The sequence below is a fragment of the Centropristis striata genome, chromosome 4 (assembly GCF_030273125.1).
Source record: "Centropristis striata isolate RG_2023a ecotype Rhode Island chromosome 4, C.striata_1.0, whole genome shotgun sequence".
Classification (NCBI taxonomy): domain Eukaryota; kingdom Metazoa; phylum Chordata; class Actinopteri; order Perciformes; family Serranidae; genus Centropristis; species Centropristis striata.
This window is the reverse complement of record NC_081520.1, coordinates 30,866,178-30,880,302: the sequence shown is the minus strand read 5'-3', so window position 1 is coordinate 30,880,302 and position 14,125 is coordinate 30,866,178. Positions and strand designations below refer to the sequence as shown.

General features: G+C 37.6%; 1 protein-coding gene across 1 annotated transcript; it reads right to left on the bottom strand.

Moving 5' to 3' along the window:
• Positions 1–4,794: 4,794 nt before the first annotated feature.
• msantd4 (Myb/SANT-like DNA-binding domain containing 4 with coiled-coils) lies at positions 4,795–13,435 on the bottom strand (the record flags this gene model as incomplete). The annotated part of the gene is made up of 4 exons (XM_059332146.1): positions 4,795–8,365; positions 10,941–11,240; positions 11,639–11,734; positions 13,115–13,435. Coding segments are annotated over 4 exons (1,476 nt in total), but the record flags the coding sequence as incomplete, so codon positions are not given.
• Positions 13,436–14,125: the final 690 nt, after the last annotated feature.

Sequence of the window (14,125 nt, the reverse complement as noted above, 5' to 3'; positions counted from 1 at the left end):
TACCTTCATGCTCTTTTAGATGAACAATTTAAAGGTCCAGTTTGTAGGATTTAGTGGAATCGAGCAGATTTCAACCAAATGAATACCCCTCCCTTTTCAAGCAGAACCTATAGTGGCTTTCATGTAGCCTAAAAAGGCAAAAAGCCCTCTCTAAAGCCCTCTCAGTTTGTGGTTTGGACCCACTCCCCGTGTAGTTAAGATGGGGTCATTCTACACTAATGATAATACAACAACTTCAGTTAGTTTCACACAGTGGTGGAAGTACATTTACTCAAGTATTGTATTTAAGTACAATTTTGAGGTACTTGTGCTTTACTCAAGTATTTCTATTTTATGTAACTTTATATTTCTACTCCACTACTTTTTGAGGCAAATAGTATAAATGAAACCTGATAACAGTATACTGTGTAGTTAAAATGAGCCCTATCTTGAGAAAATTAACATAAATGCATCAATAATATTAATAATACAATAACGTATTTAGAGTAGATATAACAATTTCAGTTGGATCATTCTTCATTTAAGAGTACTTTTACTTTTGATACTTTAAGTACATTTTGATGCTGATACGTTTGTACTTTTACTTCAGTAAGTTTTGAATGCAGGACTTTTACTTTTACTACTTAAGTAAATGATCTGAATACTTCTTCACATAGATAAATAGTTCTGCACAGCAGCTTATTATGACCTACAGAATATGTACATTTTGCAGTTAGTGGCGCCTCCTAGTGGTTGTTGTATTTATGAAGAATCCCAAGGTGGAATTGACATTATGGAGAGTAAAAGCAAAGGCAGAAGTGAGGATACAATGTATAAAGAGCAACAAGGTCCACAAAGGAAAGGTGGGAGGGATTGTCGATGTGTCAAACAAATACAGGACTTTGAGTGAAAGCAAAAGTAAGTGTTAGAATGTTATTTGAAGCAAGTGTCCTGTGCACAGTGCTACAGTAAACTCCCTTGGAACGGAGGCAGTTTATTAAGGTAATGTAATTTGACCTCAGCTACACGGTGGTGTAGTGGTTAGCACTCTTGCCTCACAGCACGAGGGTTCGACTGCAGCCTGCAGCTCTTCTGTGTGGAGTTTGCATGTACTCCCCGTGTCAGCGTGGGTTCTCTCCAGGTTCTCCGGCTTACTCCTACAGTCTTAAGTTTAATTGTTTTTTTTTTTTTTGTTTTTGTATTTAACCTTTATTTAACCAGGGAATATCCCATTGAGATTAAGAACCTCTTTTTCAAGGGAGACCTGGCCAAGAGGCAGCAAACACAAAATACAGTTACATATTAACATAACATACAGACCTTAAACACGTCATGAGAAACAAGTGCATGTTGTGGAATTGGCCTCAATAACTCTTAGTTTGGATTTAAAAGTGCTCAAAGAAACTAAGTCAGTTAATTTCCATTCTTTCTGGTGCATATTCCATGCATAAGGTGCAGAGTAAACAAATGCCCTTTTACTCAACTCCGTACGAGCATAAGGGACAGCAAGCAACAATTGATCTTGTGAACGAAGAGAATAAGATTGATGACTCTAAATTGCCCGTAGGTGTGAATGAGAGTGTGAATGGTTGTCTGTCTCTATGTGTCAGCCCAATAGTCTGGCAACCTGTCCAGGGTGAACCCCGCCTCTCGCCCAATGTCAGCTGGGATCGGCTCCAGCCCCCGGCGACCCAAGTGCGGATAAGTAGTAAGGATAATGTATGAATGAATGAATTAATTTAACCTCTGTGCATCTTGCTTCACATTAGCTATATTTTGTAACCCCAAACTTTTCATATTTTTGCCCTAACCTTAGGTAAATAGTTTTGTTGCCTCAGCCTAACAACACTGTAAATGCTGCACTACATTAATGACATGTCTAAAACAGTAACGATTACATTTAGGTATGAGGGTGCGGTAAGAAGCTTGTTGGGCTACTATCTAGCCTTAACCCTGTGCACAACCAAAAGTCCACATTAAGTCAACCATTGGAAGTGGTGGAATGTAACAAAGTACATTTACTCAAGTACTCTACTTAAGTACAATTTTGAGGTACTTGTACTTTACTTGAGTATTTCCATTATATGTGACTTTATACTTCTACTCCACTACATTTAGACTCAAATATTGTACTTTTTACTCCACTACATTTAGCTGAGTTTAATTTACTTTTCAGGTCAAGATTTAACATTAAAAAATACATTTACTTTTTCATTTTTATTTTAGTAAACCTCATAACAGTGTATTAAGTAGTTATCTTGATACAATTAAATGCTGCTTACATAAATGCTTCATAATATTAATCCAATAATATATTTAGAATATATAAAACAATGTGAGTGGGTCCATTCTGCATAACAAGTACTTTTACTTTTGATACTTAAAGTACATTTTGATGCTGATACTTTCATACTTTTACTTCAGTAAGTTTTGAATGCAGGACTTTTACTTGTGGTGGAGTAATTTCACAGTGTGGTATTAGTACTTTTACTTAAGTAAAGGATCTGAATACTATTGGTTACACTGTGTTTTTTGTGATTAGGCGACCACATTGTGTAAAATGGTGTGACATACTTATACCAAAACCACAATCATTTCCTAAACATAACCAAGCAGTTCTGTTGCTTAAACCTAATGTCATTGTCATTGCATCACAAGGTTAACCATGTGACTGTTTAAGACTGCCACAGTGTGACCGTTTCACAACAATAAATAGAAGTCTTTGGCAAACAACCTATCCTGTCGTTGAGGTAGGAGGATGTTTTCTTTTACTTGTTGCCAAAGTGATGAAGAACATGTTTGATTTTTATAACCAGCGGGCTTGGCTTGTATTTTCTGTCTACAATGCTAAAGAAAACCTTTGAGCGAGTCTGGTTACAATGACCTAAGATGATCTCTACAGTCAATACACTTCTTTTCAAATCTCAAAACACCTGGATATACTGAATGTCAGACATGCTTTTAAGGTATTAGGTCCTTAGATCGACGGGAATAGACCTTTCAGCCGTACCAAGAGTGAAATCTGTGTGCTAGGGCCAGGCAGCTTTTATAGTTTTATCGTTGCCAACTGTGGAACAATCTGTCAGAAGACCTGGGAGCATCTCAGGCTGTGGACAATGTTTCATTATAGTATATTCTTTACATTTATTTTTTACTGCTAAGAATCTTTGTGGTCATTTAAGCTGTAAAGTATGGTGGCCCTGAGAGCTCACAGCACTGCAACTTAAGGAAACACACAAAACACAAGCAGACTGAGAAAACATCTTCATCAATTTGACAAAAAAAGCGCAGCATTTAGAAAAAGCGATGCAAAGACCACAACACAATACAATAAGAAAAAGCACTGCAAATAGACCACAACACAACACAATAGACAAGCAAGACTAAGACCAAGACCAACTCAGTGCCATTGAGAGAGACAAACTAAAACGTGTATCATTCTTTTATTTGATTTGCGATGTCTGACTGCAATGTGATTGATACAGGCTAGCGGGCTAACACTATATATCACGTTAAAACATGAAAATATCATTATCTTGAAATAACGTGACAATATCACAAACGTGTCCAGAAGTGTGTTGTCTTTCTGTGTGCGTGTTTCTGTTGTGTTGTTGTCTGTTTTCTTATTGTGTTGTGTTGTAGTCTTTGCAGTGCGTTTTATAGATGCTGCACTTTTGTTGTCAAATTGATGAAGATGTTTTTTCAGTTTGCTTGTGTTTTGAGTATTTTTATGTGTTTTCTTAAGTTGCAACACTGTGAGCTCTCAGGGCCACCGTAGTAGAGCTCTGAACTGCATGTACATTTGATTTTTTTTTTACTAATTTGACTGCATTGCCTGGTAAAGTAGGCTGTAATAAATGTTGATTCATAAAAAACTGAAATAGTATCAGAAAGGAAATACTGTAATATTTGAGTCTCTGCGTATGGCTTTAGCTGCCACGTCTCCAACAATCCACACAGCAGTCAGTCAAGTCCCTGCACGCCTCTGGTGCTGAGGGACCCTTTTTCATAACAATACGGTGGATTTCCACACCAGTTCTAAATCCAGACAAAGCCTAGAAACTGCCTTTTATATATGCCTTTCATCTCACAGGCAGACAACAAAATAACCCTTAGACTGAAAAATAAACTAGTCTTTGTGATTCGATCTGCCCGCTCTGAGTCTGTGTGTGTGTGAGAGAGAGAGAGCATGTGTGTATAAGGATCTTTGGGAGCACAGGTGATTTTGGAGCACTTTTTGGAGTTTTTCTCAATTATGGATTAAGACATTTCACTGTCTGCTCAAACTTTAGCCAGCTGTATTGTCTCTGTTCGGCTCTGGGGCTACCAATTTGCAGTAAAAAAAAAAGCTTCCATGCCACTGTGACGCAGATAAACAATTCAAATATGAAATGTTAAAAAAAAAGGCATGAGTGTCAGTGGGTTACATCAGTTTTAGTGAAATCCTCAAAAGTAGACTCTTTAGAGATGCTGGGTTTGTGTAGCACATCAGTGTTTTGCTCTCAAAGTGATTTTTAACGCTTGTCTCTTCTTATTACCCTGCATTGATCCCGGGAACCCCTGATGGGCTTCCTGAGGAGCATCAATACCGAGGAGATGAATGTTTTTTTTCTAATTATCTTCTCATTCTCTTTTACCATTATTCTTCAAAGGCAATGCCGAGGCACCAGAGACCACAGAGGCTCGTTGTCAAAAGCGGTACTGTGGGGCTTGGACGTGTAAAAAAAAAAAAGAATATTTTTAACTCTGATCCTTACAAATTCTCTCTGGAGGTCACGTTTCATTTCTTCCACAAACTTTATTTACAAACTTATCAACACAGAGGCACAGGGACGGACTAAGACATCATAAAAATGTTTATAAATTAGTAGATTATGGATAAAAAAGGGACAAACTTTAAAAAGAAGTGATTGTTTACAACAGGCATAGTATATTGCGGTTTGTGTGTCGGACGACATAACCTTCAGTACACAGTAGCAGAATGTAATTCTGAGCAGCCAGCGACAATTCACATGATATTAATAACACTACAAAAGAACTGAAGAAAACATAGCCATTAAAGGAATATTTCACTCTCATTTCCTAGCATGCACACCACAACTTCCAGCAGCTGCTCGTCACAGATGTTCAGGCTCCTCTCCAAGTCCACAAATCTTAACAGCAAAAACATCAAAAACCTAACAGGCTTTATTTCACAGCAGACATTTTGACGTATCGCAGTAGGAGAAGCACAGGTGTAAATAATCAAGTTAATGATGACTGAATTTAAATGAGCTGCTTCAGTTTCAGTGTTGTTTATTGTGCGTGTTGCCTCGCTGTCGCACTGTCATGGCTTGCTGGGACATTTAACCATAACAGGGCCACTACCGCTAGAGTTGTTAGTGACACCTGTGCTTTTCATGCTTTAACAACGGCTGGTGTTAAAGCATGAAAAAATTAAAAATTAATTAAAAAAATTAAAAAATATATATATATTAGTTTGACATTAGTGGACGAATGAACAAAGTCACAAGCATTACCATGCAAATTATATTATTATTACACAAGCACTTGACAGTAAAACATAAATAGCATAAAAATAACTGTACAGTACTGCCATACAAAGCCTAACTGCAGTAACTACTTTTTTGGTCGAAATTGACTTATGACTAAAAATGAACTCCTTTATCTCTGTTTTATCTTGTGACAAAGTTTTAGATTTGAATTTTACTTTATTTCAGAGAAAAAATAATGTAAAAATTGCAGTAACTACAAAATCCACTGTGATACAGTGTAGCCTTGTATTTCTTTATTGTGTGGAACAGTGAAGACAAGAATAATATAAATTATAAGTTTATTTGATAGGGAAATTAATATCTAGATAGTAATTAAGTTAAAAAAAAAGTTAGATAAAATTATATCAAGACTAAAATACACCATTACTTTATAATATTAAGTCTAAAATACACAAATCTTTGAATTGAGTTGTTAAACACTTTTGAAACAACATTCTAGTTACTGCACTCAGTTTTTTTTTATTACTATTAGATCATTTTACAGCAAAACCAGAGTGCAGTAACTAAATTTTTTGTGACAAAGGTCAAATAAATCGTCAGAATTTTTTTTGCATAAAAATGACATCATCAATACATGTAGAAATAAGTGTCATATCACCAACCTACCTATAACCCATTTGGCTGGTAAGTTAAATAAAAAGTAAAAAAAAAACCTTTTAAGCAGATTTTCTCAGTTTTACCCTTTGCGTAGTTACTGCAGTTAGGCTTTGTAGGGGAGAGTAGTGTGCTTTTGTTTTTGAAATTGGAAGCTAAATTACACTGACAAGCAGCCATGCAGTAGTTAAATTGGCACTGATTTGGTGCATAAATGCAGAGTAAGACATGACGTGGTTTCTAATTTTAATGGGTTACATATTATAAGTTACTCTGTTAAAAATGTAATAAGTAATGTAACTATTTTAATTACCCGTTACTTTATGATGATTTTTGTTTTTTACAATCATTTTAAACTGGGCAATAAAGCTAAAAAGTCCTAAAAAGGGTCACCACTGGTAAACAAGCTTTACACTGTACAGTAATGTTAGAGCCCTTTTCTGATTTCAAAAGGAAAATGCTGTGGAATTTCTAACACTGAAAGGCGTCTCGTCACCTGCCTCGGCTGCTCGGCTGGTTGCAGGCATGGCAGACTCACATACTGAATATTTCATTGTGTCATTTTTATTCACATAACTAAAATTAAAGATGTGTAAAAAAAAAATGGGTTACATCAAATTATTCCAAGGGACATGGCTGAAAGACTGAAAACTGAAAATTGATCAAGTTCCAACAAGAGAATCAATCAAAAACAACACTTAAAAATTGAGCATATTGCCAAATGATTGGAGCCTGGACATAAAGACAGCTCCCCATAACCCATCCTACCCTTGATGGTGCTGCATTTATATTTATCCCAACAACTTTGCTGACCCATGTTGTCAGAAGGAGACATTCCTGCACACCAAAATGATCCAAACATAATTAATTTCACATTCTACATTTAATTTTTTGTTACCAAAAAGAACATATTCAACTATAACCCCTTTAAAATCAACATTTTGATTGTAGTAACTGCAATTGAATAATGTTTTTGAAGAGAATGTTTTCTCTAATGGATCAAAATTACACTTATTTTGTAATTTAAATGTTGCTTCCCAACACAAACCATCCTAGAAAGGATGTTTTTGCATTAATATCCCAGCATCCCAGTTTTATACTGCACATTTGGTGCATTAGTGTATTTGGATGAGGCACTGAACATGTTATAAATCAAATACGTTCAGGGCTAACTAGCTGCCTGTGCCAAACAAATCCTAGATTTTATCATCATGGCATCTTTTCTGTCCTGCCACTCATTTTATGAAGACATCATAAGGCACTGCTTTATCATGGTGGTAATAAATATGCCAGCCCTCCATCCCTCAGTCTTCTCCTTGGCCAAATTCCAGTCAGGAATAATCATTTAAGTGCCTCACACTTGTGGGAAACTTGATAAGGAAGCAGTTGCTGATGTAAATCCACACATTCTGGGTTGTTTTCAGTATTAAAAGTGCCCCTAAAGCTGGTGAGAATTGAATTGCATTCATCTTTTTTTCTCAGTGGCCCTGATGATCTTTGTGCAGCTGCATTCTCTCTTTCTCCACTTGGAGGCGTTCTCTCTCAATCTGTAGTCTGCCGGCCTCAAATTTGAAGAACTGCAGCCTCTCTTTCTCCAGCTGCAGTCTCTCCTTCTCTAGTTTCAGCCGTTCTTTCTCCAGATCCACCACTGGCATCCAGCCTTTACACTCTTTCTCCCTCTCCCTCTGTCCGTCATGAGCAGAGGATGATAAAGAGCATGTGGAGGACGAGGGCGGACCTTGCTGTGGCGGCAGGTTAAGGGAGGAGTCAATGTGCTCTGATTGGTTAAGAAGCAGGAGCCTCAGCCTTTCTCTCTCCACCTGTAGCCTCTCCCTCTCCAGCTGCAGCCTCTCCCTCTCTACCTCCATCTGACGAAGCCGCTCCTTCTCCACCGCCAGGCGCTCTTTCTCCACTGCCAGCCGTTCAGTTTCCACAGCCAGACGCTGTTTTTCCAGCTCCAATCGCTGTTTCTCAACCGCAACCAGGAACCCCGCCCCCATGTTTTCATGACTGGCCAGTCCACCCAGAGTGTGAGCTGGTAGCCCTATCATGCCAGCAGGCGCTAGGTCTCTGTTGGTGGTGGAGGCCGGAGCCTTGGAGGAACTGAGCATGTCCAAGTCGTTGTGAGAGTAAACATCACCAACATGCCCCTCGCCACGGGACTCAATGTCACTGAGTATGGAGGGAATATCATCTTCGTCAATTTCTCCATCTCCCATTTCTCCGTCACCATCCAGCTAGAGAGAGAGAGACAGAGAGTGAGACCCAGGCGGCAACCTCCGGGTCTGAGCAAGGAGGCAAACCAGGAAGTGCCTTAAACATTCTTAAGCATTCTACCAAAGACTCCTGCAGGGGGCGCTAAGTGTGGCTATAAAACATTTCTGTCCATTAATTTCAATACAAAATGAGTAAACTACTCATTTGATTTATTACCTCAGAATTTTTTAAACACTATGGTCTCAATCGCTAGTAAAAAATCTTCTTCAAGACAATTTGATGTTAACAGTGTAAATAATGGCCCCATTTAGAAGAAAATAGAAGATAAAGAATCATATAATTTGGGGCGTGGCTACCTTTGATTGACAGGTTACTAACAAGGCGAGCCGTCATCAGGAGAGAAGCTGAACAATGCGTATCCATGGCAATGTGTCAAAAAAGTTATATAAGTTATATATAACGTTATTTGAATGTTTTGTTCATTAAATGTCTTGTTCAGCGTTTGGTTGGACTAACAGACACTCCAAGGAGTCGCTGTTAATTTTTTCTGAGGGAAGTAACATAAGTTTTGTTTTGTTTTTTGCTCGCCAAAAAAGTACTCGGTGTCATCAGATCCCTCTCACTCCCCCACAGTCCAGATGTGGTCTGCTCCCCGTATCGGAAACAAGATGGCGATGTGTGTAACGCTGAACTCGATGCTTCCAAACATATTCATAATAAAGAGTCTTTTTATGTTGATGCTTCCAACGGGCAGTCCACAAACAAATGGGTGACGTCAAGGTGACTACGTCCATTATTTATATACAGTCTATGGTGAGACCATTGAAGGGGCACTTCACCGATGTTACACGTGACTTTAAGTTTCGCTCACATGAGAACTACCACTACTCTCATCCTGTAAAAACAGCTGCATAATGTGGCTTTTGAGGGAGCTTCAAAGTGTGAGAAAATAACCCTGATGTGATGAAAGATGAGGAGAGGTGCAATCAAGTTGCATTATGGGGAATGAAGGATACAGCATTTCTGGAGCTTGACTCATGCTAGAGACAAAATCAATCAGATCAGATATCTATGCTTCTGCAGCTTTGATTTTGTGTAAAATGTCACAGTTTTTATAGTAATATTTCAGAATTGATTTTGAGCTTTTTGTGTGTAAACATATATGTTTCTGAGTCACTTTAAGGTGGTGATATGTATCTCAGGGTGGTCCTTATAGAGCTCTGTTTCCTGTATGATTTACATCCAAAAACAAAGAGACTCAACACTATTACCTCCTTAACTAGAGCAGATTGTCTGGCTGATAATATGAAGTATTTTAATTTTATTTTAAAGACTGAATATCGGTTAATAACACTGTTAAGAAATAAGATGGATGATTTTTTTAGGAAGTTTTTGTGGAAGACTGTAATATCACATTGTAAAAAAGGTGTTATTTGAGAGCAGATCTTAATGTAATCATAAAAAAGTAACTTTCACATGTCAAGATTAAATGAAATCCCAATCAGTTACCATGTCCTTTAATTTAATTACCTCTACCTTGTGAACCTACATGAGCCCAATCAAAAGGCCAGATTAATGAAAGACATTTGAGCTACAAAGTGTGCTGTAATCATCTCTGTGATATATTAAACATAACTACATACGCTGGTGAGGATATTAATGAAGCCAATTAACACGTTATCTCGTCAATATAGGTCTTAACTTGAAAAGTGTTAATGTGAGCTCCGTATCAAAAAGCATGAAGGTGTTTGAGAGCATTGTTTTGTCCTCATTTACATGCTAATTTATTTAACAGACTCTAAGGTTTAATAAGGACATCCAATCTATAATAATCACACACAAACAATTTAATAATACCAAAAGTATTCCACGTTTGTGGAACAACCTCCCTGAAGACCTGAGGGCATCAGAGACTGTTCATATTTTTAAGAGCAAACTGAAGACTTATCTTTTTAACTTGGCTTTTACCTGAACCATTTTTAGAGATTTTTCTGCTCATGCATCTTAGTGTTATTACATCTTCTCTTTTATTTATTTGCTACTATTTATTAGTCTATTTCTATATATATATTTTATCATGCTCTAGTTCTTATTTATTTATTTATTGTTTTATCTTTTTTATCTAGCTTTTTATTTTATTATATTTTATATATATATATATATATATATATATATATATACACTTTCCATTGTCATTATTGACTTTTACTTTTTATTTTTTATTATTATTATTATTATTATTATATATATCTTTTTATCTTATTTTATTTTATTTTATCTTACTTTATCATTTATCTAATTTATTTCTAACCTGCCTCCAGTGTTTCCTCACTGCTCCATGCTGAGATGGCGCTTCCTCAGTTCCTCAGTTTGTGCTTTGTTTTTAATAGGATGGGTGGGATGAAGGTGGGATGGGCGGAGGGTGTTTGCTTCTATGTTTCGTTATCTTTTTATTATCATTATTTTCTCCTTTCTTTTTTATGTAAAGCGCTTTGTGTTGCATCTCTCTTGTATGAAAAGTGCTATACAAATAAAGTCTGATTGATTGATTGACACAAACAGCCACTACACCATGATGGTGATGATGTTTCTTACTCTGTATTCACTGACATCGTCCTCCATCTTCACTCCCAGCGGCGGCATCATGCCCTGCCCGCTCGGCTCACCAAGAGCCGCCAGCTCCGGCCAGTCACAGTGACAGTCCTTGGAGAGGCCCGAGAGGTCAAGCAGCTGGTCACAGCCAGATCCCAGAGACGCTGCCTCATGCTCAGGGGACGACTGATCATACTCAGTCTTCAGGGCCACGGACGAGGAGGAGGACGAGGAGAGAGAGAGCTCGGCCCGGAGCTGTTTTCTCTTCATCAGTGCACGCCAGTCCAGGTAACGACGCTTCACCTGCACGCAAGATCACAAAGGAGAGGAACGAAGGTTTAAGTGGTTTTGAATAATACAACAATATTATAATATACAGTTATGGAAAAAAATATATTAGACCATTGTTTTCTTCAATTTCTTTTTCATTTTAATGCCTGGTACAAGTAAAGGTACATTTGTTTGGACAAATATAATGATAAAAACAAAAAATAGCTGATAAGAGTTTAATTTAAGAGTTGATATCTAGACATTTCCATGGTTTTTTCTTGATAATAACCAAAATCATTATTTTTGTTGTTATCATTTAGTTGTACCAGGCATTAAAAAACAAGAAATTGAAGAACACATGGGTGGTCCAATAATTTTTTTCAATGACTGTATAATGATATAACGTGATTTGAACACAGAAATAAAGACACCTCTGCAGCAGTGCGTAGCTCTCCCTCCCCCAGTGAATTAACACTCCGAGCTACTTCCTCCCATGCCTGTCTCTTCAGCTCGTTAATGGCTGTGTTCTGTTCACACACAAGTAGGAAAGAAGAAGAAGAAGAAACAACATTAAGACTCTAACATGTATTTTTTTTTCTTCTATATTAACACAGCTTTTGTGAAAACAACATTGTAATGTGTATAGGTAATGACAAAGTACTTGTATATCTCTGTAGGAAAGTGTCAGCAATGCAGGTTCCTGTCCTGGCAGTTTTCCTGATAACATACTAAATAAAACATACTTTTGACCACAGGACCTTTAGGAACCCTTTGAGGAATTCATAGGGTTTTCACTCCGAAAAACAGGGTCTAAATTAAGTTCCAGGTGCATTTTCCAGGGCCCTTCGACAACCAACTGAATACCCCTCCACTGGCCCCTCCCTTTTCAAGCAGGTCAGAGAACTACAGTGGCCTTCAGGTAATGTCAAAACACAAAAGGTCCTCTCTGTAATCGGTTTTTTTTGTGCGTTATGGGCCACTTTAGAAACATGGTGGAGGAGGAGCCACTCCCTATGTAGATACAGCCATGGAAAAAATGAATAGACCACCCTTTATCTTCAATTTCTCGTTCATTTTCATGCCTGGTGCAACTAAATGTACATTTGTTTGGATAAATATAATGATAACAACAAAAATAGTTCATAAGAGTTTAATATAAGAGCTGATATCTAGACATTTTCCATGGTTTTCTTGAAAATAGCCAAAATCAATATTAAAAAAACATGGAAAATGTCTAGATATCATCTCTTAAATTAAACTCTTATGAGCTATTTTTGTTGTTATCATTATATTTGTCCAAACAAATGTACCTTTAGTTGTACCAGGCATTAAAATCAACAACAACATTTAAGAAAACAAGGGTGGTCTAAAAAATTTTTTTTCTCCATGACTTAGATATATAGGGCTCATTCTAAGCTAATTAAAACACAATGATTCTTTGTTTCATGTGATGAAACCGTAATGAAAAACTGAGGCCATAAAAGAATAACCTGGATGTTAAAAATGGGTTTTATGATTAGATGTATGATAAATATGTGCACTAAAATGGATATTTTGCAGCTGGAAAATAAAAAATGTCTGCTGGACAAGAGAGATAATGGAGATACTGCTACTAAAATATTTTATATATAATTGATTATTTTCTTTTGCTTCACAGAGAAGTCGACCTTTATGTGACCCGTCTGCTTCTTGGCAGTAACGAGTGAGAACAGAATTATATTAAACAAATGGTTTGAAAACTCATCTCACACATTTTACAAGAGGTCAAAAAAGACTTGAAGGTTAGGACATGAAAGTTAGCTAATTAGTTTGTGCTGCTGATTATTTGTTCGAGAGGAGAGGAGAGGAGAGGAGAGGAGAGGAGAGGAGAGGAGAGGAGAGGAGAGGAGAGGAGGGGAAATCTACACCTGCTGTCTGGAAAACAACACGTCTGTCCTCTTGTGGATTTCCCTGATGAGAGTCTGTGTTTCTCTAACGCTGTAGTTGCTCTTCCTCTTCCTCTTCAGATGCTTCACCTGCAGGAAATCCAGCTTGGCAGCAAGGAGGGGACAGAAACCCCAGAGATACAGAGAAGAAGAGAGACAACTGATGGGGAGAAAAAAGCTAGAGGACAAGGGGATGTGATAGAAGTGAAGGAAGATATGGAGGGACAAATAGAAAAATAAAGAATTGTATGGGAAACAGGAGGGTGAATGGAAACAGGGGTACAAAGAGAGACAGATCACAGTTCATAGTAAGAGGGCATGTTTGTTGTAAAGGTTAGTCCATGTGTAGCAGTGTAGCTATCAAAAGCATGGTGTTATTTTCATCAGGGACAAATCCCTAGGTGGCTCCAGCAGTCCCTGTGAAGTTTTCCACCTGGGAGACTGATCCCAGCTGTTACACTAGTTACTGGCTCTGTGTAATGATATGTGAGACTTAAAGTTGTGGAAAGAAGTGTGTGAAGTTGCAGAGGTCACACCTGCTTGGGTGGAGGATGAAATCATCAAAAGCCTTTTTTCTTCCCCAGTAGAGGGTTCACTTTTGCCTTGATGAGACCCTGATTTGATGTAGCTAAGGCAACTGAATATGAACACAAGACGTGCAGGGTTTTCCAGCTTGTTTTCCTGGCCTGCTCTGCTGCCAGGTGAGCGAACACAGGTGGAGGAGCATCACCGGCTGAAAGAGCTCTGCAGTCTTCCTGTATGTAAAATAGAGTAGATAGAGTAGCTGGAATATACAGTGTGTGCAAAGTTAGGTTAATTTTTTATGTAACCCAAATCACAAATATATCTTACAGGCAGTGGTGGAATGTAACTAAGTACATTTACTCAAGTAGTGTACTTGAGTATTTCCATTTTATGTAACTTTATACTTCTACTCCACTACAACCTGAGGCAAATATTGCACTTTTTACTCCACTACATTTAGCTGACAGC